General features: G+C 39.9%; 1 protein-coding gene across 4 annotated transcripts; it reads left to right on the top strand.

Annotated features, from left to right (window-relative positions):
• The first annotated feature begins 41 nt into the window (after positions 1-41).
• Positions 42-21,889, top strand: LOC311487528 (sterile alpha motif domain-containing protein 9-like). 4 transcript variants are annotated; one of them, XM_084543830.1, is made up of 11 exons: positions 42-250; positions 2,436-2,542; positions 10,032-12,841; positions 15,050-15,078; positions 15,179-15,243; positions 15,456-15,664; positions 15,777-16,033; positions 16,159-16,284; positions 19,054-19,192; positions 19,293-19,328; positions 20,002-21,889. In XM_084543830.1, the coding sequence occupies exons 3-11, from the start codon at positions 10,057-10,059 to the stop codon at positions 20,274-20,276; spliced, it is 3,921 nt and encodes a 1,306-aa protein (XP_084399956.1). In that variant the 5' UTR covers positions 42-250; positions 2,436-2,542; positions 10,032-10,056; the 3' UTR covers positions 20,277-21,889. The 4 variants fall into 4 exon arrangements, with proteins under 4 accessions (XP_084399956.1, XP_084399955.1, XP_084399958.1 ...); XM_084543829.1 differs by having other exon boundaries at positions 2,436-2,550; XM_084543832.1 differs by lacking the exon at positions 2,436-2,542.
• Positions 21,890-23,745: the final 1,856 nt, after the last annotated feature.

The raw sequence follows: 23,745 nt of genomic DNA, 5'->3' as shown, positions 1-23,745 counted from the left end.
GCACAGTGTAAGTCGACAGCCACTATAACTGATGTTACCAACTGTGGTCAGAAGGTGGCGGTGTTGTGTAGTATAATGGTGACGCCCAGACGCAACTGGGCGTTCCAACACGAAGGTGCGTCTTGGTTTCGTTTTCCTTTAGTTTTGGACTGAGTAAAAGATCCGAATGGTGGATGTGAGACAGTATTTTAACAAAGTATTTGCGGCACGCATTGGAGACCATGATGATTTATTGAAACCGCTGTGAAAGGTAAGCAAATCCAGAGCTATAGGTTTTGTATTTTTTGTCTTCATGTTACGCTTCTTGTGTAAAGTTTTAATTATAACAAATGCAGCACGAACCAGAAAGGGCGTGATTCTCCTAATCGCACAGCAAAACACGTTGAAAAAAACGTTAAAAAAAAAAAAGACGTCACCAAGTCACGTCTTAACAACGTATGGATTCAGTTGAAAAGTCGTCATTTTCATGTCTTTGAAGAGACGTCTCCATAAAGACGTCCCTCTACGGTCTAGATTTGGTTGAAATGTGAAAGGTAAAAAGTCGTCACTTTCAAGTCTTCTAAAAGACGTCTATAGAGATGTCCCTGTACGGTCTTAATTTGGTTGAAAAGTGAAAGAATAAAAGTCGTCATTTTCAGGTCTTTGAAAAGACACAGACGGTCTAAATTTGGTAGAAAAGTAAATCTGATTTAAATCATAAATTCATGATAATTTATTCATAATTATGATTTCATGGTTGGAATTAGGTTGAATCTTCAAGCTCAAAATTAGACACCACACCCAACACAATTCAAACATTTATTAACAAAACACTTCCCACGCATGAACAGTATGCAAAAAAAAAAACAACAAACAAAAGTCAGCCATCGTTTGGCTTTATAGCCGCCACCACCAGAGCGCTCAGCCGCATGCACATTTAAATTAAGACTCACATTAAGACTCACACAGTATATAAACTAATCTGTTTAGTTTATAATCTAATCAATTTATATATATATATATACACAGTAGGGATGCAAGAACTTTGACCAGTTTATTTATTTAGCTATGTCAATTGACTCATAGGGGCTTGTCAACATGTGCAGACATCCACTCGTGCCTTCAGCCATATTTCGCAGCAAAACGTTACACGTTACACGAGAGGACTGACTTACTTATGCTGTGCACTCATGGCCGTCAGACCCATTATATGCGGGTAGGACATGTCGCACCCACTTTTTGGGACCAATAATATTGGACCCACTCACTTTTACCATCTTTACAATTTTTCACATGTTGTCAGATGTTACACTAAATGGTCAAAATAGAAACACTGCTGATCAGTCATTACACACTACACCAAAAAATGGAAAACACAATGCTCAGGGCATCATCACATTACAGTATAGCATATAATGTACATTTTATGTCTAAACTGAAGAAGAAAAAAAAGACTTCACAACTCTGTGGATTTAGCATTTACTATGCATACATCAAATATATAGTAATAGGTACCGTGAAAAAAACAAACAAACAAAAAACAATTTTCATCATCATCCTGAAATTGATCAATACAGAAAGTCTAAAATCAAAAGACTGAACACAATTGATCACGGAGTCATTGAGCTTCATCTGGTCATCAACATTACATGCTACATTTGTCCTATTTACACTTCATGTAGTGTAATTGCATTGTTTTGATGGAACATCTCAACTACAATGTTTTTTCCTGCTGGGGTCCTCCCACCCCAGTCTTATATTATCTTATATTATCTATTGTCTAAATATTATTTAACTCCTAAAAATAATTTGGCATTGTTGAGCATCTGTGTCTGCAACAGTGACTGGCAGAGTATTGCAGTTTTTGCCCGTTGCTTGAACACGTTTTGCAAAACTTGGCTCATTGTGTCAAAACTCTTCACACAAGCAAATAAGACACAACACTGGGAAATAAACCATTCACATCTATGTCAAATTGAAACTCTGCTATCAAAACCTAACAATCTTTTGTCAAAATGTCACTCTGATGACAAAATGATACCCACTTGCATCATACGAATACACTGTCAGATCAGCAGCAACACACTAGTCTGCTTTATATAAAACACTGCAGTCTTTTGTTTTCACTGTTTTTATTCAGTTCCACAGAAGGAAAGTTTTCACAACAACCAAAAAGTGAAATACTCAAAATCATTACATTACAGTAGTGTATTTTACAGTACAGTAAATTCAGTTAAAGCAAAATAAACAAACATAAAACAAACAATAGACTACTGTAACCACAGAAAAACACAATTCTGCACAAGTGGGCTTATGGATCCTGCCGTCTCTTGGGGTCTGGCCACAGGAACTCATCAGCATCACAAGCAATGTCTTCTCTAGCTAAGCATCGGGGAAAATATCCCCTTGTGTTCCAAATCCATCCCTGGATTGACCTTACCTCCATGTCTCCGCAGGCCTGTTCCATTGCCTACAGAAGAGGCATACGGGCATGTGGTTGGCGGTCATACACGTGCCGTCTCCAAGTGGAAAAAACATCCCCTATTGGATTTAGAAATGGCGAGTAAGCGGGCAAGTACACAACTTCAAATTGATCATGGTTGGTGAACCAGTTCTGGACCAGAGCAGCCCGATGGAAACTAACATTACAGTTTTTGCCCGTTGCTTGAACACGTTTTGCAAAACCTGGCTCATTGTGTCAAAACTCTTCACACAAGCAAATAAGACACAACACTGGGAAATAAACCATTCACATCTATGTCAAATTGAAACTCTGCTATCAAAACCTAACAATCCTTTGTCAAAATGTCACTCTGATGACAAAATGATACCCACTTGCATCATATGAATACACTGTCAGATCAGCAGCAACACACTAGTCTGCTTTATATAAAACACTGCAGTCTTTTGTTTTCACTGTTTTTATTCAGTTCCACAGAAGGAAAGTTTTCACAACAACCAAAAAGTGAAATACTCAAAATCATTACATTACAGTAGTGTATTTTACAGTACAGTAAATTCAGTTAAAGCAAAATAAACAAAAATAAAACAAACAATACACTAGTGTAACCACAGAAAAACACAATTCTGCACAAGTGGGCTTATGGATCCTGCCGTCTCTTGGCGTCCACCTCCATTAGTTCTTCTAGCCATTCTGTAGAAAAATGCAACCACAAATTGTTATTGTTTGCTTCTTTTTTTACAGTACTGAATATACTGTACTTTACTGTATTTACCATACAAAGTACAGAAAAATCTCAACACATTATCACGGTATGTTTCACAAAACTACCACTTTTGTTCGAAAAGGAGCATTAGCCACCCTGCAATACAGTATGTGATATGGTAACGTGATATGGTAAAGTACTGTAAATACTCTAGATACAGTCTGGGTAGAGTAGAGAGTTGAAGACATACCTGTTTTCCAGTCGGAATGTCCTTATTATGGATGAAACTGTGAAACGGCTTAGATTAGGGTGGACACTCTGCCCAGCTTCCCTCATAGTCAGGCCATGGTTTATGACATGGTCCACCAAAGTTGCTCTTATGTCATCCGAAACAATGGTCCTTGCACGGCCTCTTCGACCACGTCCTCCTCTCTGTCTCTGTCTTCCTCTTCCTCTTCCTCTACCTCTCCCTGCCTCCATGCTTGCAAAGTTCTCAAAATGGCTTACCTGAGGTCTTTTTGTAGCTGGCTGATTGGTGTTCAGTTTTCTAAGTAAGTATTTTCTGGTGTGTGTCTAAGTGCTTTCAATAAATCAATGTGTGTTGTATTTTGAATAGATGTGTTTTCCTAATGGTACCCTGAGATTTCATTTTTGAACTCATTGTCTTATGTGGGAAATAGTGTGTAGTGTGCAGCAGCAAGTGTGTTACAGAATTTCAACTAAAGTGCAAAGCAGCGCTTTTGTTTAAGGTATGGTTACACTTTGTTTAAGGTATAGTAACAACAACTTCAAGTTATGTTACTTTGGTTTAAGCAAGTGTCTATAGTGTTCAAGCAACTGGCAAAAACTGTAACACTTCAATCAGGAAGTAAGCAATAAAAGACTACAGGTGAGCATCTTTTTTTCTTTTACTACAACAATGGAAGACATTGCTGAGAGAGGAAGAGGAAGAGGGAGGGTGAGAATGTGATGTGGAGGAGGCGTTGTGGCCAGACCCAGCTGTCCGGCAGGATGCTGTCTAATTATTTTGCTTTCCTCTTTATTTATTTATTTTTTTTGTCTGCACATTTTTTCTGCAATTGTATTTTTCAGCTTACTGTTTTGTGAGCATATTTTAGTTCACTCCAATGTAAATATACCTGCTGTGCATATGTTGCACTGACTTTTTATTTCAATAGCACGTGTGTGTATCTGCAAATATTTCTGTGCATGTGAACAATCTGAAGAATTCTCTTCAGTTTGAACTATGTTAGTATTATGGCAAAGCATACTAAAGATGAGAGTGCTTTTCATTATGCCCAACAGTGTGTAGTTGGTTTGACAAAAATCTGTAATGCGAATGAAGTGTGTGCCATTTGGTGCAAAAGTTTGATTTTGGTTGCAGTGCTTCATTTTGTGGGATATATGAGGTATTTTGCAGTTTGGTTGTGTGGTTTGGTGAATTGTGTTAATATTTTGATAAAACCAGCCTAGTTTGCAAAATTGTGTTTAAGCAATTGAAAAAACTGTAACTGAGGTCTGTTTGTAGCTGGCTGATTGGTGTTCAGTTTTCTAAGTAAGTATTTTCAAGTGTGTGTCTAAGTGCTTTCAATTAACCAATGTGTGTTGTATTTTGAATAGATGTGTTTTCCCAATGGTACCCTGAGATCTCATTTTTGAACTAAGTGTCTTTTTGAACTAAGTGTACGAAATAGTGTCTAGTGTGCACGAGCAAGTGTCTTGCAGAACGGGGCAAGTGTGTTACAGAATTTCAACTAGTTCATTTCATTTACACGTAGCACTTGTACAGTACAAAAACAAACAGAAATCTTATGCATTTAGCACTTTTATACAGTAAGCCTACATAAAAATATAGTACAAAAATATACAAATGAGATTTCTATCCATTGTAGTGCCTCACGAACCAGTGCTCTCTGAACTGGCTCATATATGTTCCCTCACATCATTAGCCACAGGTGTGATCAATTTTGAGTTGTTGTGTTCAACCGGTGACACCAGTGTTTTAATTGTGTTTGACTTTTGCCACCTGTGCTCACCATTATGCAATACAGGTGCATCACAATGAAAATGTGTTGGCAAGTTGTGTCTAAACAGGTGAAAAGTGCTTATGGTTTTGCCAAAGGAGTGACTGATTCAATCAGTGGGTTCAGGCAACTGAGCATTTGGTTCAGACAATAGGGTTTAGTGTTTTAGCAACTGAGAAAAACTGTAAGGTATAGTAACAACAACTTCAAGTTATGTTACTTTGGTTTAAGCATGTGTCTATAGTGTTCAAGCAATGGGCTAAAACTGTATCCCACACAACAACAAACCTGGGCTGCTCTGGTCTATCCTGTACAACTGCATCATGAAGTGCATTTAGAAATGTGATTATGTGTTGGGCATTATAGGGACCCTGTTTGGCATGATGGTGCAGTAGCCCTCGAAGACTTATGGCAGCACACAATGTGATATTTCCCTCGCGCTGTCCCGGGACGTGCACAATTGTCCTTTGGCCAATTATATTACGTTCCCATCGTCTGTTTTTGTTAGGGTTGAATCCAGCCTTGTCAATGTAAATGCATTCATGAGGCTGGGCAGCTCCATCTATGTCCATACAGGTACCTGTGTGGTTATGGTTATGATAACTTGAGTTAATTATATTGAGAGCATGTGTTTGCTGAATGAACACATAGTGCAATGAATGATTTAGTTGGCCACTTTTGTGTAAGGTTTTGCAGAAAGAGTTTTGAATATTGAGACGTGTGAAAACATGTGAATTGTGTTTTTGATTATGGGATATGTGTGTGTGCTTCCGGGAATGACGAAAAGGTTTGGGGTTTTTGTGTTTCAGGAACCAGGTTTTGTGTTTTAGCAATCGAGAAAAACTGTAATGTGATATAAAAGAAAACATGATTAATCAGACGAGGCCACCTCAACCTATTCCTCCATGGACCAGTATTGAAGCACATATGTCTGTTGTAGGAGGTTTAGGCAATGGATAGGGACAGTTGTCCGTGTTGTCTGTTGGATCGGCCCACAAGGGCCACTTTTCCCTCCCTGAATGCATCAGTGTCCATTGGCCGTCCGTTACCTCATCACAGGTTCACCACGTTTCCTTCCTTGAACCACTTTGGATAGATACTGACCACTGCAGACTAGGGACACCTATCAAGAGCTGCAGTTTTGGAGATGCTCTGACCTAGTCATCAAAATTTGTCCCTTGTCAAAGATGCTCAAATTCTTCCACTTGTCCATTTTTTCCTGCTCCTAACACATCAACTTTGAGGACAAAATGTTCATTTGCTGCCAAAATAATCAGTCTTATCCACTTCCCGTGTCATAATGTTATGTTTGCGTATTATTATCTTGATTTTTTTTCTCTATTATTTTTATTTCTGCAGTTTCCCCATTGCGGGACAAATAAAGTTTTTTGTTTTTTTTATACTTATTGTTCGGTGCATGGTTTATGTGTATTTTGGTTTTGGTTTTATATATATATTTAGCTAAATATGCTGTATGAGACATCAACTAAACATTGTCTACATGTTAATGCTGAGATTGCTTTTTTAAAATACTGTACTTGGGCAGAGCAGTTTATGTGCCTTTGAATAGATGTCTGTTATGTTAGATTAAGATGAAGATTCCTTTTTATTGTCTCTGCGTAGTGCATACAATCATGCCCATGCCCTGTTATGTGTGCTAACATTTAAATGCTTCAGCCTGGTTGTCCTTATAAAAGACAGATTGGTCTCATTGGCCTCCCTTTGAATAAAAAACGAAAAGGAATGGAATGGAATTTGTTTTGCAAATGTGATAAATACAAAACAGGTATTAACTCATCCTGGGCATGATGTGTCATCACCTGGCATATCGCAACCTGACTCATGACTTTGTTGAGCCTGTTTCTGTTTACTTCATTAAATCACTCCCTCTGTGATTGCAATGACGATCACATGACGCATTATTTTTCCAACTGTGAGCGTAGACGCAAATTCTTCATTTTGTGTTCACTGTGCGAACTGAACTTTGAACTAGTTTAATGATTAAAGTGAATTTGCACAACACTGGACACTCCCTATACCTGTGTACCTGTCGAAACTAACTTAGGTTTGGTGTTTCACTAAATCGAGACCCATCCAATAACTTAAGGCACATAATTCAGGAGATGTCTCCAGAAAGGTAGGAATACAGTTTCTAACAAATCGCACTGCTAAAGGTAAATTTTATTCTGAACAGCACTGAGATAAGTACATGATGTGTAGTAATTCTACCGAAATGCAGTAAATTATTACGATTTAAATTTTAGTTTACAACATATAGCTTGTGTAAATTCAGTATTTTTCTTGACTTAATACAAGACTTAGTATTTCACACATGAGTAGCGTTTGTGCCAAGCACACGTTTGATCCTTTATCAATAACATTTCTGAATGAAGTTAGATGATGCGCTCTCTTGTTTCTTTCTACCAGAGAAAAAGTCAGAGATAGATGCATTAGGACACACCTAACATAAAAGATATTCAATACTTAGGACTCAAGATTTCCATGACTACATCACTACTGACGATGTTCTCTGACATCTATGGCGTGTTACCTGGCATACTACTGTTGACAGATGTTAAAATTACGATTTAAAATTCTCATCCACACTGTGTTTTGTTTTTCTAACTTTGGAGAATTGGGAAATGAGTTCTTCGTCCGCTGCGGCCTCTATTTTTGGTTTTTGTTTGGGAGTGGGCGAACCAGCTCAGTTTCATTCACATAGTTTTCAGCTTGAGATCTGACCAGGGACCTCATGTACAAAGGCTGTGTGCGTACAAAAACGTTACGTACGTACTCGGTCACGGAAAAGTTCAGATGTATCAAGAGTGAAATGTCCGGGAACTTTGTACGTCCCTACGCCAACGACATAGCTGGCGTACGCTGGGTTCTACAAATGTCGATCCTTTGGCGACACTTAGAGGTGATGCCGTCATAAATGTAAAAACTATTACTCCGACCGATCGGGACTGTGCTGGTCGACCCTGAGCAGTGTGGGACAGAATTATCCGCATGTCAGCCAGGTATATCAGATTCCCATACAATGCATCTGAACAGGTCAACATTAAAGCGCAATTTGCAGCGAGAGACGGTTTTCTGAATGTAATCGGAACCATCGACTGCACACATATTGCTATAAAAGTGCCATCGCATGAATTTGTAAATGTCAACAGGAAACATTTTCTTTCGATCAATGCACAGATCATACGTGATGCGCAAATGCAAGTAACCAACATTGTGGCAGCATGCCAAAGATGACATTTTTGGGCATCTCCACTCCAGTGTGAAGTTCTTTTTTCCCCGTCTTATTCATTCTTATGTTTTCATTTCCTGATCACGCAGAGAGGGGAATCTCAGGTGCAGGGTCAATTTAAATATAATTTGCATATTCAGAAGGGGCGTGGACAGGGAGGGGTCATGTACGCTCGATTGGAATGTACAAAGGAAAAATGCTTCTAAATCTGAGCGTGCGCCACGTTTTAGAAGGAAATCCACGCAAGTCTTCATACACGAGGCCCCACGTATTCAGGAGTTCATAGAGTGGTGCGACAGCTCACACCTGGAATTGAACGTCAGTACAACCAAGGAGATTGTGGTGACCTTCTCCAAGAAGCAGAGGGACCTGACTATAGCAGCCACTACCGTGATCCATGGGAAGCCAGTGGAGCTGGTCAAGAACTTCAGATATCTGGGCACCACTTTTGATAATCTGCTGAAATTTTCCTCCAACACAGAAGAGACTCAGAATTTGCCAGCAACAACTATACCTCCTGAGGAAACTCAGCTCCTTTGGAGTCAGCAAAGACATTCTACAGACTTTTTATTACAGTTTTATTGAGAGCATCATCACCTTCTCAATAACCTGCTGGCTCCGCTCCATCAGCCTCCACAACAGAAACCGATTGCAGAGCACAGTTTCGGTCTGCTCTAAGATCATTGGCCTGCCTGTGAGAACTCTCGCACACATTCACAACCAACAGATGCTCATCCTAGCAGAAAAAATCACCAAACACCCCTCATACGTCCTCCACTCAGCATTTCAGTGGCCCCCCTCTGGACGACGGCTCCGCTGCCCTGCCTGCAGAACTCAGAGGAGAAAGGCCACCTTTAGGCCACCTTCTCCAAAGCTATACTTCTCCTCAACTCCTCTCCACATACACACACTTACTCTCTCTCTCTCTGACTCTTCTCCAGCACACACACAACCATAGCACATTCACACACCCCTTGCCTCTATACTGACATACCAGACACTCTTGTTTGTGCCCAGGAACATTCCTCCATTCTTTATTTTTTATTACATTACCCATTCTATCTCAGCTATAACTAAATATTTAATTCCTGTAACTACTGTTTACTGTTCATCGTTTACATTTGCACTTTAGTCACTTTACTCATACAGTCTGTTTACATTCTCCATGGACATTTTGGATAGTTAAAACATTCATGGCATGGTAACTTGTATATACTTTGTATTTGTTCTATTTTTGTTTTTGTTTTTTTCTCCTTAAATGCCTGTACTTGCACGTTATGCTGCTCACTTGTGCCTTAAATTGCCCCCCGGTGGACAAATAAAGTTTTCTGAATCTGAATCTGAATCATTTGAGTTCAATGATTCTTGATCTGGCAAGATAATCTAAATTGTATCCTGCCATGTGTGCAAGTTTGAGATTAGAATGGTTAATTTGCTTGTGTTTTACATATTTGCATAAATTACTTTGAGTTGCCCTTGAGAACCAAATTAGACGCTGCATGCAGAGAGTGAACTGAACAGATTATAGCCATGTTTGTAAAGTGTTATTCCTACTGGCAACTCATTTATACAGTCTAACATAACCTTTTATTTTTATTTTTTTACATCTAGGAGTTCTCAACTCTAAAAGTCTGAAATGGCCAGAAGACCGACTCTGTGTTATGCCACTGCTGGAAAATATTATATGGATGAAGTCAAACATTCCCTTTCACTTCTGGATGTTGTCTATGAAGATCAGTTCGAAGGAGAATTCATCAGTCAAGAAAATGTTGAACGGACGGAGGAAAACTTTTACAGAGGAGCTCCACCCAACTGGTTGAACTTCCACATTAGCGATCAGGCAGAGTCAGATGGCACTGGAACTCCTTTTATTAAACGAGATGGATATAAAACACTTGTACAACAAATTCACAAACGGAGAGAAGGCCCTGGAACATCAACAATTAAATTGCTCCACCAACAAGGATGTGGGGGCACTACGCTGGCTATGCAGGTGTTGTGGGACTTGAGGAAAACCTTCAGGTGTGCCGTCTTGACGGGCTCAACCTTAGATATCCAAAAGGTTGCAAAGCAGGTGGTCCACCTTTTCACAGAGTGCAGTCAGGGCCACCAGAAGACTGTGCTGCTGTTACTGAATGATGATTTAATTGTGGACAGACTTCAGGATGGCATTATGGAAGAGATTGTTGAACAGGAGATAGAAATTGATATGCCTGTGGTTGTCTTTCTCAGCTGCGTGCGAACAAGTGAATATGTCATCCTCAAAAAAGAGCAATCTTCTGAAATGAAAAAATTCAAGAGGAATGAAAGAAAATATGTCATCCTCAAAACAACCCTCTCAGACACAGAGAAGCAACACTTCAATGAGAAAAGGGAAGAGCTTAGCAGAAGATACGGTGACAGATGCAAAGAGTTTCATGGTTTCAACATACTGCACAGTAATTTCTCTCGTGATTACATCCTGGAGGCATGTGAGATATTTAAAATAATCAAGAGAAGACATAACCCTCTGAAGTCTCAGCTTGCTGCCTTCCTATCCCTGCTGAACGCCTATGTTCCAGGTTCCTATCTCCTGGAGTCTGAGTGCCTAGACTTCCTCAAACACGATGACGACATCCATGGATACCTTTCACTGGAGGACCTAATGAAGCCTTTCAGTCATCTCATCGTCACCTTCCAACAAGATGTAAGATCTGAAAAAAAGGTCCGCATGGCTCACCCTTTGATAGCACAGCATTGTATAGAACTGTTGGCAGATGCAGGAGTGACAAGAAGTGACACAGCAATACAGTTCTTGACCTGTTTTTGCAAAGATGAAGTCCCTCCATGTATATTTGGCTTCATCAAAGACATGTTAACCAAAAGAGAAATGAAAGAAGTGGAAAAAATGGAAAATGGAAAAGAAAAGCATCTAGGAAGACCGAGAACAGAAGAGACTAAAGAAAGGTTTTCCAGATTGATTCTAGATATTGAGGAGAGGGAAGACAAAAAACAGAGTGCATCCCTCCTAAAAGTTGCTTCAAATAAATTTGTCCAGAACTCTGTGTTTCCTCAGGCACTTGCTCGTTTTTATTATAGAGAGCTAAAAGACTACAACAAGGCTGAAAAGTGGGCAATTACGGCAAAGCAAAGAGATCCCAAAAAATCATTCATTGCTGACACGCTGGGCCAAGTCCATAAGCACCATCTGAAGAACAAAGATGCTTCTGCCAAACCAAGAGAAATTTTGCAGCTGGCCAAAAAGGCTTTTGAAGCATTTGAAGATGAGGAACAACTTGCTGAAAATGAGCATGGGAAAGGCATGAACGAAGATGGGAAGACAAAAGAAATGCGAGCTTTTAACAGCAGGGGGCACTTTGGTTATTTGCAGGTTTGCAACCTTCTGTACAGTCGCCTTGTCAGTCATGATGAAGTTTGGAAGCAAATTCTCACAAAGAATGTGGTCATGGGCTCTGTCCTGGAATCACTTGGTGACAACAAACTGTTCAAGTTTAATGGTCTAATAAACAACCTCAGAGACAAGGTTGAGAAAAAAGTTGAATTCTTTGATACGTTTTTGACTTATTCAGAGTCTGTCATGAAAAAATATGATGAATCTTATATTTCTGGAGAGACAGCAGAATGCTACAAACAGTACGTTGGAGACTCAACACCCAAACAAAAAGACCAACTCTCGCAAACCCTCCACAAACTTAAACAAAAACTGGCTGCCACCTCAGCTGGAGTGCTATCATGTCTTGACAGAAGGTGCACTGTATCAGATGTTAAAAACATTGCCGCATGGTGGAAAGAAATCTGTCAAAGTAAAAATTCCTCTAAACAGGATTTAGCCAACTACATCCTTGCTAACATCATGCTGATAAATATGAAAGAAAGTCCATCCAGTTCTGACTATCAAAGTGCTTTTAAAGAGAAATCCCATCTGGCCTCCGAGACGCAACCTGAGTTTCACATGTTAGCCCTGCTTGTGTGTTGGCCTACAGATGATGAAGACAAATGTGTCTCTGACCTTTGTGGATTGATTAAAAATGTTAAGCGATCCTACGAACATGAATACAAGACTCTCTTTCAGTCAAGGTACCTTCGGCCTCTGTTTTTTATTGGAACAGGGAAAGGCCTGAACAGATTTGTCCATAGACGGGTACTTGAAATCCTGTGGCTTAAAGACGTTCTACAGGATGCGAACACTAACTGGAGGAATGAGAGTATTTTCAAAGATCTCACAGTCCAGGACAGCCTTCTCAAAGTTGAAGGAGTGGTGCGAAATTACCGTCTGTATGCAATGTTCAGAGGCACAGAGATTGAGGTCGAGGCCAACCGAACTGGCAGACTCTGGAAATCAGGTCAAGTGTCCTTTTACCTTGGATTTACCATCAAAGGACCTGTAGCTTTTAGCATCCAGAGAAGAACTACTACTAAGGGTAAGAAAGTAATTTATTATTATATATTTTTCTTTTATCCCAAACAAAGATTTATTGTGTGTATATATATATAGGGGTGTATATATCTTAGGGGTGTAAAGCGATGACACGGTACCGGCGTTACGGTTCGGTGCACGCAGTCATAAGGCGAATAGTCTGAGTGAGTAGCCTATTAAAAAAAGAAAAAGTCGAGTCCTCACTTTAATCCAGGTGGCAGTAATGTCAATAAAGTCAATAGAATACTGAAGAAGAAAAACGGACGAAGAAGAAAAGTAACGCGTGGAGCACGTATATACAGTAGTAGTAGTAGTAGTATATACAGTCAATGGGAGCAGTCAATGGTGTACAGTGATGGGAATAACGGTGTTAAAATAAACGACATTATTTTTTTCAGTAACGAGTAATCTAACTAATTACTATTTCCTCCGTTACAACGCCGATACTGTTACCGACAGTTAAATGTGGTGCGTTACTTGCTGCAAAGGTGTTTTTTTTTTTCCCCCACTGGGTGCGGTGGGGTGGTGGTGGGGGGCAGTAGCTGCATAAGTGCTGATGATTGGCTAAGGTAGGGTAAGATTTCATGGTAAGCCAATCCGCGGCAGGGCAGTGTTCAGTTGGGCGGGTGTTGTTTACACACAAACGCATGCATAGCAGTATCACACAACGATCAGAGATAGACTGCAGCAATGGAGAGTTCGGAGCATTCAGAGGTAAAGTTGCCATTTTCAAGGTGGAAGTATAGGCACTACTTTAACCTCATTGAGGTAAAAGGCAAGAACGTACACATGAAGTGTACATTACGCTCAGAAAAAAAAATCGAATTCTTAGAAGTATTGAAACATATTTTTTAACAGAAAGTACAATGAAACTGGCGCAATAGCACAATAATACAATAGTAATGCAATAGTTACTTTCCCTGGTAACTAGTTACTTTTATATAGTGGTTACTTTTTATAGTAATTCAGTTCCTAACTCCGTTACTTTTTTGGGAGAAGTAACTAATAAATATAACTACTTACTAACGTGCCCAACACTGATGGTGGAGCATGGATGTACTAAGAGAAGTGTGGAGTTGGAAGAGCTGCCGGCTTCAGTTAGTGGTGGACCGGACAAAGAATGTTTGCCAGTGATGTTTCGCGGTGGTGCGGTACGTCGCTGGAAACACATCAAACATGCTAACGCACATAAGACAGCATTACCCTGATATATCTGTCACTGGTGTGAGGAAAAAAAACGTGTGTGCGACAAGGTAGTTGAGTTAGTTTCTTATAATGAAGTTACCAGAGTTCCCAGTTGCTACCTGACTACCTCAGTTTACAAGAAATTGTTCCTTTTCTTTTCCTCTGTATGAACAAAATGAATGAATGGTATGACCCTCCCATGTTTTATGTTTTATTCTATTTTTTACTTTTATAACAGGAGGTGGGTTTTAGTTTTTGGTGTCTGCTAAAAATAACGAACAAATAAAAAGAAAGATAAAATAAATAGTGGTTAGCACTACACCTTTCTGTGTGGAGTTTGCATGTTCTCCCTGTGTCTGCATGGGTTCTCTCCAGGTACTCCGGCTTCCTCCCACCATCCAAAGACATGCTCATTAGGTTCATTGGTGATTCAAAATTGTCCATAGGTGTGCATGTGAGTGTGAATGGTTGTCTGTCTCTCTGTGTTAGCCCTGTGATAGACTGGAGACCTGTCCAGGGTGTATCCTGCCTCACCCCCGGCGACCTTTCACAAGAACAAGTGGTTACAGAAGATGAATGAATGAATGAATGAATGGGGAAGTTCTTGGGAAGTGTGTACATTCAGAGCAGTGTCCTGCCACCTGTGGGCCCGGGTAGCAGTTTGTGTGTTAGGGACTTGCTCAAGGCACTTCATCCCTGGACATGAACATGTTGGGGATGCCAACCTGTGACCATTTTTCGAACCATTATATCCACAAAAAGACTGAAAAGTGTCACTTGTAAAGTTTCTGTAAGACGTTTTGCAACTCATCCTGACTCCCTGCCCTTGTTTTCAGCCTTTTTTCAATACACTATTACTTGGACGAACTGTCCCTTTGGGTAGTTTAGTTTCTTTGACTTTTTTTTTGGTCGCCAAAACATGTTTTGCTACTGAACCTGTCAGAGCAGTTCACTATTGACTGTACCTATTAGAAACCTACTTTTTCCCAAATTAAAAATGTTTTAATGTCCTTCAATGCATCTTCAGGAAAGCCGGGAGCTTGTGGCAACGTCGTGGTAAGTGCTTGTTTAATTGGTTGTATTTACATTGTTCGTTTCAGTTCTTTCCAAAACAACCAACAATTACAACTTTAAAAAACATTGATTTTTGAAACAGGGATCCAGTCACTGGATTAAAATTGATCCAGAGGTCGAAACTAAGGATGACGTCCAAACCTACAGGTGAAGCTGCCGTGTTAATACTATATGTCAGAGCACAGAGGAACAATGGCCATCGAGGGATTTTACAATGGCTTATGTTATCACAGAAGAAGAGCAGATGTTACTGTCTGATATATTTCAACAAATATCTAAATAAACTGAGGGAGTTCAGCATCCCAGTTGTTCCTCATTGAGTCAACGTTTCTGTCCACTGTGCCCCATTCCTTCCATAGCCTTACATCTCGTGGAGGTTGCTATGAATGCAGTGTGTCTTCCCTGCGCTGGGTTTGCAAGGAAAGGGTCAGCATCAAGTACCAGTTCTGCTCTTGGGATGAACATAGAGAGAGGCCTGCATGCATGGATTACATGCCAGCTGGACCCCTACTGAACATTTCAGTCAAAGCTGGAAAGTTGGAGATGGTGCACCTGCCACACTGGATAGGTGAGTAGACACACAGTAGGTATTATGAAAAGTTTGTGTGTATGATTAAATGAATAAATGCAATCCTTATATCCTCACTAAATACTGTCGGTTTTGTTTTTTGTTAAATCAGATTGTGATTCTACAAGTACAGACAAGTTTGCAGTTCTACATGTGGATACCTGTGGAGATTCTGTGCAGCAAGTGTCTGAAGTGACAGCATCCCACGTCAAGTTGCGCCATCCAACTTTCTCTCCAACAGGGGTCATAATCCGGATGAAGCTGGGTTTACCAGTAAAGATTTACTGTGATGCGATGATATTCAAGACAACACAGGAGTTCCTCACATTGCGTGTGTACCTGGTTCCACCTGATCGTGATTTACAACAGGTTTATTTTCCCCATTAATCGTTGAAAGCTGCACCACAAATATGCACCAAGATCTTTATTCTTTTTAAGGAACCCCAAAGCCAGTTTGATTGTACTGTCTGTTAATTGTATATTTTATTACACAGAGAGTGGAGAAAAAGGAGGAATCGTATGGATCAATAATAATCCCAAAACCAAACCCAGACAAATCTCTGCAAATGTGGAATCATTTCATCCTGACAACAGATCCAGATGCTGCTGTTCAGCCTGATGTAAGATTTTAATAGTTTGAAATATCTATCTCAGTATTAGTGCCCTTTTCAGCTGAAGTCGTTCAAACATTCACCTTGTTGTTATTCAACCAAGTCCACATAGCTTTCGCTTTATTCTTTATACTGCTCTGCTGGAAAATAAACCTTCCACGTCGTAGTTCTATTACAGACAGAATCATATTGTTCTCCAGGGATTTACCAATATTATATTATATTCATTTTACCCTCTACATTTGCAAGACACCCAGGGCTTGCTGCTAAGAAGCATCCCAACAGAATGATGCAGTCACCACCATGCTTCACAGAGGGGATGTTGTGGTGATGTTTAATGTTTAGTGTCAGCCAAATGTAGCGGAGCTTTTTGGTCATCAGAGTGGATCTGATGACCAAAAAGCTCCAGATTTGGTCTCATCAGACCAAAGAACTTTCTTCCTGTTCACCATCAAGTATCCCACAAGATTTAGTAAGAGTTTTATTCAACAGTGGCCACTCTCCGCTTTGACTGGTGAAGAATTCATGCAGCAGGCTCTCCCATCTCAGCTGCTGAATCTTTTATTTCCTCCAGAGTAATCATTGATGCCTTGGTGGCCTCCCTAATTCAGTTTGTGAGGATGTCCTGCTCTAGGCAGATTTACCCATGTGCCATGTTCCATGCATTTCTTAAAGATGGGTTTAACTAAACTCTTGGGCATGTTCAGTGAATTATAAATAATTTCTTAAGATGCACTCATATGTTCTCTATTTCATTAACTGTCAGACTACTCACACCAATTGGCCTGACTGAGAATGCATACATGAACGAACTGCAGACGAGTCAATTAGAGATCGGATTTATAGCTCTTAAGAGTTAGCCAGATCTTGTGGATCCGTTCCTTTTAAAGAGCCGTTCAAAAGACTGGCTCATTTTTTATATTTGTTGTGTTAAAAGGTTAAAATAAAATAAAATACAAATAGTTTAAGTACTAGACTAGCATGTAAACAAATGTGCAAGAAATGGAGACGGAAGAATATATGTTAAATATGTAGGAATTTCGCAAGTCTTTTTCTCATGTACAAAGACTTGCGTGTATTTCCTTCTAAAACGTGGCACACGCTCAGATTCAGAAGCACATTTTCTTTGTACATCCCAATCAATGTGGAATTAAGCGCACATGTTGAACCCTATCCACACCCACTTTTAAATATGCAAATTCTATTTAAATTTACCCTGCACCTGAGATTCCCCTCTCTTCTTGATCAGAAAATGAAAATGAATGAGTAAGACGGGAAAAAATGTCCTCTTTGACACGCTGTCCTCCACGCGCCACAATGTTGTTTAATTACATTTGCACATCACATCTGATCTGTACATCTGATCTGTTCGGAAAACCGGCTTTTGCTGCAAATTCACCTTTGGCTAAGCCACACCCTAGAATGTAGATTGACCAATCACAGCCAAGAGAGCTCCCACAGGGGTCCGACACTTTTTCCACAGCGCTCCATTGACTTTAACGCAGGCGTCTCATATTTTCGGTCTCGGCAGGCTATACAGTCGGTATATATCCAGGGTATGGATAAGCCTAATGATGTGCGCGCAAAACCCTGTGGAGCTAACCAAAACATCACCGTTACAGCTTAAGTTGCATAGTTGTTGATACGCTAGCACACGCTGAAGAAATACAACGTTATACGTGCGTAACGTTAGTCCGTTTGCTTCGTAATAACGATTATAGAAGTGAATTGAGACGTACCCAGCTTTGCATGAACAGTGTTGCTCCTTGATATTGTCAGTCCCAGCCTCCGTCTCGATTAATAGGATATGCGGTGGTTCATTTTTTGACTGTGACCGGTATGCTTTCCCCTCTGTTTGGATGCCTTGTTGTTCGTTGCGTTTCACTTGTATGTCCTGAATATAGCCTTCGAACGCATATTGCAGCCCCTTTTGCCTACTTCTATCGGACACTTTATTTGCTGCTTTATAAAAGTTTGACAAAAGTTCAGCAGGAAGAGCTGTCACAGCATAAGCCATGTTGATACCAGAGCCTTATAGATAACCAGAAAACCAAAGCCCAGAAGAGAATGTCGGACGTAGCAACAGTAACTGAGGGGGGCGGGGCTTAGCCAAAGGCGAATTGCACTTTAATTTTGACCTGTTCATATATCTGGCTGACATGCGGATAATTCTGTCCCACACGGCTAGGATGAGCATCTGTTGCATGGCTCTGCTCAGGGTTTTCACATTTTTGACAATTTCCCAGCATCACCTCTAAGTGTCGCCAAATGACCAACATCTGTAGAAGTCAGCGTACGCCAGCCATGAGGTTGGCGTGAGGCACGGACAAGTTCACGGTCATTTCACTCTTGATACATCTGAACTTTTCCATGAACAAGTATGTACAGAACGTTTTTGTGCGCATGCACCCTTCGTACATGAGGCCCCTGGTGAATTGCTTGGGAGGCAGGTATGCTCTCCATTATACCGCTATAGTATTCTGGCATATATTACACCTGTGCATCTAGATGCTGCTGCGTTGTCTGAAACATACCAATAAAATGATAAAGAAAGTATTGCTCGCAGCTGCGACTGGGTTCCCATCGTTCATTTTAAAGAGCCGTTCAACAGATTTGGTTCGTTTACGAACATCACAACTCTAGCTTCAATTAAGGTTAGAGTTAGGGTTGGGGTGTTTCAGTGGTGGGACAAAATTTCGTATTATTTTTTGTTGTTGTTTAGCAGGAAGAAAAAGAAACATCTAAAGCTTGCCTAATAACACAATATTTCCTTCACAGAAAATAAAGCTAAGATATGAACGCACAAACTACTTTGAGGTGTTCATCAGGAATGCAGACAGCGACTTCATCCTAAAACTTGAAAAAGAAAACAGAAACAGTCTTGAGGACACTGTGTGGACCTGTACCATACGGAAAGGTCGGTGTTATTTTAAATTTAGGTGTTCACTGCCAGAAAACGCCACATCCATCCATATCTTTATATACTAATCAAGCCTGTGGCCTGTATTTTATTTCAGGAGACTATCAAAATACATGCAGCGATGATGCACAAGGTAAGTTCTGATGGTTAGTATTAAGGTACAGGCCATAGACTGTAGAAGAAAATGGACGATGTGTCTCGACTACCTCCCATTGGTCAAACTAAGCGTAGAATTCCAAGAATATGGGCAGTGCCTGCTGAGTTTGGAGCCAGAGTTTGCGCAGTACTGTCCGAGAGTGGAGCTTATCAATGACCCGCCCATATTTCTCTCAGACTTACTCACATTTGCATTCGGTTAATACTGAGCTCTGCTCTACCTCTGCCACTTACAAAGAAATGTAGGATTATACACTGCACTTTTCTTTTTAAAGGAAGCGCCTTTGTGGATTCAGACTTTGTAAATGCTAACAAATGATTGCTGACTTTTGTCAGAAACCATCTTCAGAAAAAATGTATTAGGTATTGTTTAGAGTTTTTGTTTGGCCCAAGTCCCATCCACTATCATGGATAGGGTGGGACCTATACTGCAGCCTGCAACCAGGGGGAGCTCAACATGCTTCGGCTTCAATCTTGCGGAGCTGTCATGGCATCCATAAGTAATGTATAAGGCTTCTAACGGCTAATGAAAGAAAAGAGTAAAAAGAAAAAGTATTAAAAATATAATTAGGCGTGCATAAGGTGGAAGGGGCTAAATTCGTTTTTAAGCAACAACATGGTTATTATAATTTCTTTTTTTTGTCTTCCAGGTGCTGATTCAGTAGAAACAAAGCTGAAGTCTGTTCGTCCTACGTTTGTTGAAAGAGTGTCTGAATCTGTTCTAGCTCAACTGCGGGATAAACTCCTGTCACGTGGGTTGATTAATGATAATGAAATTGAGTTTCCTGCAACCATGTCTAGGGCAGATAAAGCCAGAGAAGTGATCGACACAGTGCGAAGAAAAGGTTCAAGAACTTGTTTGGCTCTGATCTCTGATCTTCGTGAGGTGGATCCATGTCTTTCGAGAGAGCTGCAGTTACTGTAAAAAGAAGAAACAGAACAGTATCAGGGTATTTGTTTCACAGAACACTACCCAACATTGTCAAAATCATCGCACAGCCTCTGTCAGCCTGTCTTCTTCCCATTGTGAATCCTAGTGCTATGTGTTTCCCAGTAAAGCAATGCCTGTTAATGTCACGTAGCTATTAATGTGATGTAAAGGAAACATGATTAATCAGACCAGGCCACCTCAACCTATTCCTCCGTGGTCCAGTATTGAAGCACACATGTCTGTTGTAGGAGGTTTAAGCAATGGATAGGGACAGTTGTCTCTTTGGTCTGTTGGATCGGCCCACAAGGGCCACTTTTCCCTCCCTGCATGCGTCAGTGTCCATTGGCCGTCCATTACCTCATCACAGGTTCACCACGTTTCTTTTCTTGGACCACTTTGGATAGATACTGACCAATGCAGACCAGGGACACCCCACAACAACTGTAGTTTTGGAGATGCTCTGACCCAGTCATTAAAATTTATCATTTTTCCTGCTTTTAACACATTAATGTTGAGGACAAAATGTTCACTTGCTGCCAAAATAATCAGTCTTATCCACTTCACCTATTATACTGTAATGGCTGTGTATAATCATTTAGATTTTTTTTCTCTATTGTTTTTATTGATTGGTACTTGGTTTTAGTAAGTCGCTTTTATATTTTATATATGTGTTTCTAAATATACTGTATGAGACATCAACTAAACATTGTCTACATGTTAATGCTGACATTGCTTTTTTAGATATTGTATTTGAATATTTTTAGACTGATGCAGAGCAGTTTATGTGCATTTGAATGGATGTTGTTTCTTTCTCGTTAGATCAAGATGAAGATTCCTTTTATTATATCTGTACAGTGCATACAATCATGCCCTTGGAAACAACAATGGTAACAGTAACCACAGTTATAGATAAAATAGTTTTATTTTATATTACATTTTGTTTATACCCTTTTACTTTCTGTGAGGGAGCTGCACTCACTCCCTCACCTGTCAGGTCAGATCTTTGTTTACTTATTTGGATATTTACTTTTATTTAGAATATTTCTTTGTGTTAACTAAATATGAATCCTGTTTAATACATTTATTTAAGTTAATATATTGTGTTTTCCATCTAATATTGGTTTCATTGGTGTTTGTTTGGTTTGGAGTTAACCATTCTCTCTTTTGGAGGTTTTCCTGTCAGGAGCTGGTGCTCAAGAAGCATGCACTTGAATGCCACACATCACTGGGTGCCTCCAATCTAGACCTCAGCATCTAGAATTCAGAGGGAGAGAATGGGGGGTTGCTTTCTTTTGTATTTTCTTTTGTTAAGCCTAGTGATATTAATTTAGGACTGAAATATTGTGAAGTTCATGTATTTAAAAGGGTTTCATTTAAAAACTTCTTTATTTACATTTGTAGTTTCTTGGTTTGATTGTGTTTATTTCAACCTATTCATCTTAAAGATGGTTTAGTCCAAAGGTATTTAAGCTCATTTGTTGAGGCATTCTGTCACTTCCTTTTTGTCTGTGGCCTTGGGAACCTGTAAGATCTGTAACATCTAGTACTGCCAGGTTGTAATTTCTTTATTTTTATTTTTTATATTTTTATATTAAAAACTATAAGAGCTCTGAGTTCTGCTGTTTCGTGTTCTTCATTTTGGGGGAACTTTATGCTTCTTCAGAAAGCTGCTCTCATTCTCTGGGGATAAAAACATCAATTCAAGACAAACTGTACGAGCCACAGGCTGTGTGTAATGCTAGTGCAGCAAAACAAGCAGAGGAACAGTAGATAAAACAAGATGAAGATGAGGAAAAATGATTAAAGGAAATCGACCCATTGTAGCTACGGCTAGCAAGCACACAGAACGAGAGGGACAACAAGGAGAAAAGAGACACCACAAGCAACGGTTACGACAGACAGTTAACACAGAACATTGCCCACAACTCTCCACCTCATCACTGGCATAAAGACTTTAAAATTGCTGGACAAATTGGTGAGCCTGGTCAAAAAGACAAAGCTTAGCGCGGCAAATGGTCTAAGCAAGGGCTTTTCAGAACTGGAGATTAAGGATGCAGTAATTAGAGCCACAGCGCCTTATATGCAGCTTCACAGCTATTTGGAGGGTAAAGTGAACTTGACCTTACCAACATTGAGACGAATCCTCCGTTCACATTATCAGGAGAAAAGTGCAACCGATCTCTATACACAGTTGGCTTCTGAGGGGCAGTGATTTAAAGAAACCTCCCAGAACTTCTTCATCAGCACTCTCGGCCAGTGCAAAGAATGTGTCTCCACATGTGTTAACTGGACTGCAGAACGACAACATTAAGCGGAGCAGCTTATCTGGAGCAAGCTGACATCTTTGACGAACTGTTGCTTAAGAGAATGAACACAGCATGTGCCTATGAGACAGAGCGACAGATGAAAAAGAAAATGGCAGGGCAACAGAAACCCATTTCTGTTCACTCAGCACAGTCAAGTGATGTTCCTGCTGAAAAGAATGTTTGTCGTTCTCTCCCAGTTTGAGGAGATTAAGTCGCAGATAGCTCTGCTGAAAGATCTGACAGCTGAAGTGTCTCAGATCAGGGAGTCCATGCTACAGCCCCAGCATGCACCCAGACCACAACTACCAGCAGGGGGTGCTGATGGCACATCAGGACTGTAATTCTCTGGTCACAGAGCCACAGAGCTACTGGTTCAGTGCAGGCCCCACACGAGATGGAACTGTCCAGTACGGAGGTGGAGGACAGCAGAAACAAAGCTAAAGAAGCACTTCACAAATTAATCAGCGCATGGGATGAGGACTCAAATCAAAAGGACTACCAGTAAGCTCACGTCTCTTCACTGGACTCTGAAATGTGATCTCTGGCTGTGTTGTGGTCTGTGTATTGGGATAAATGAATTGTACTGTTTGCTGCTGATGGAAGAGATTAACATTGTTTGTTTATACGGTAAAGTTCAGTTTAAAGGTAGCAGTTGTCATTGCAATTGGCTTAAGATTTATTTAGATATTAAACTGTTAAGATGTACAGTTATTTGGTTTCTTTGGGTTACCTACCTTATTTAGGTAACCTAAATTGTAAATCAAATTGTGGCCCAATTAGGTTGCTTAAAATGGTGTTTAAGAATAGAAAATAGTAGATAAAGTGTTTGAATAGTATTAGTTAAAATATAGCCAACTTTTGCTTCATTAAAAGTAAGTAAATTAAAAAATACTTAATTTATGTATGGAAAAATAAGAGTATTTCTGTTCAAAAAGGGTTGTTAAAATCAGGGTTATATTAATTTAAGATTGAAATATTGTAAAATCGGTTTAAAATGCTTGATTTCATTTAAGTTAAAAAAATAGTATTTAGTTAAAATTGTGATAGAAATACATGTCACGTCTGAAATCTGTATAAAATAATTTAGGTTAATTTAAAAGTAAATGGTTAGGTTTCTGTTAATTCAGTTCCTAATTTACACAGTACTTACCTAGGTT

The sequence above is a fragment of the Chelon labrosus genome (genome assembly GCF_963514085.1).
Source record: "Chelon labrosus genome assembly, chromosome: 1".
NCBI classification, from domain to species: Eukaryota; Metazoa; Chordata; class Actinopteri; order Mugiliformes; family Mugilidae; genus Chelon; species Chelon labrosus.
This window is presented reverse-complemented; position numbering and strand designations above follow the sequence as displayed.

Coding starts and splice junctions, on each gene's coding strand:
- LOC311487528 (XM_084543832.1), top strand. CDS start 10,057: ATGGCCAGAAGACCGACTCTGTGTTATGCCACTGCTGGAAAATATTAT. Junction 12,842..15,049: donor GAGAAGAACTACTACTAAGG/GTAAGAAAGTAA, acceptor ATGCATCTTCAG/GAAAGCCGGGAGCTTGTGGC. Junction 15,079..15,178: donor GAGCTTGTGGCAACGTCGTG/GTAAGTGCTTGT, acceptor TTTTTGAAACAG/GGATCCAGTCACTGGATTAA.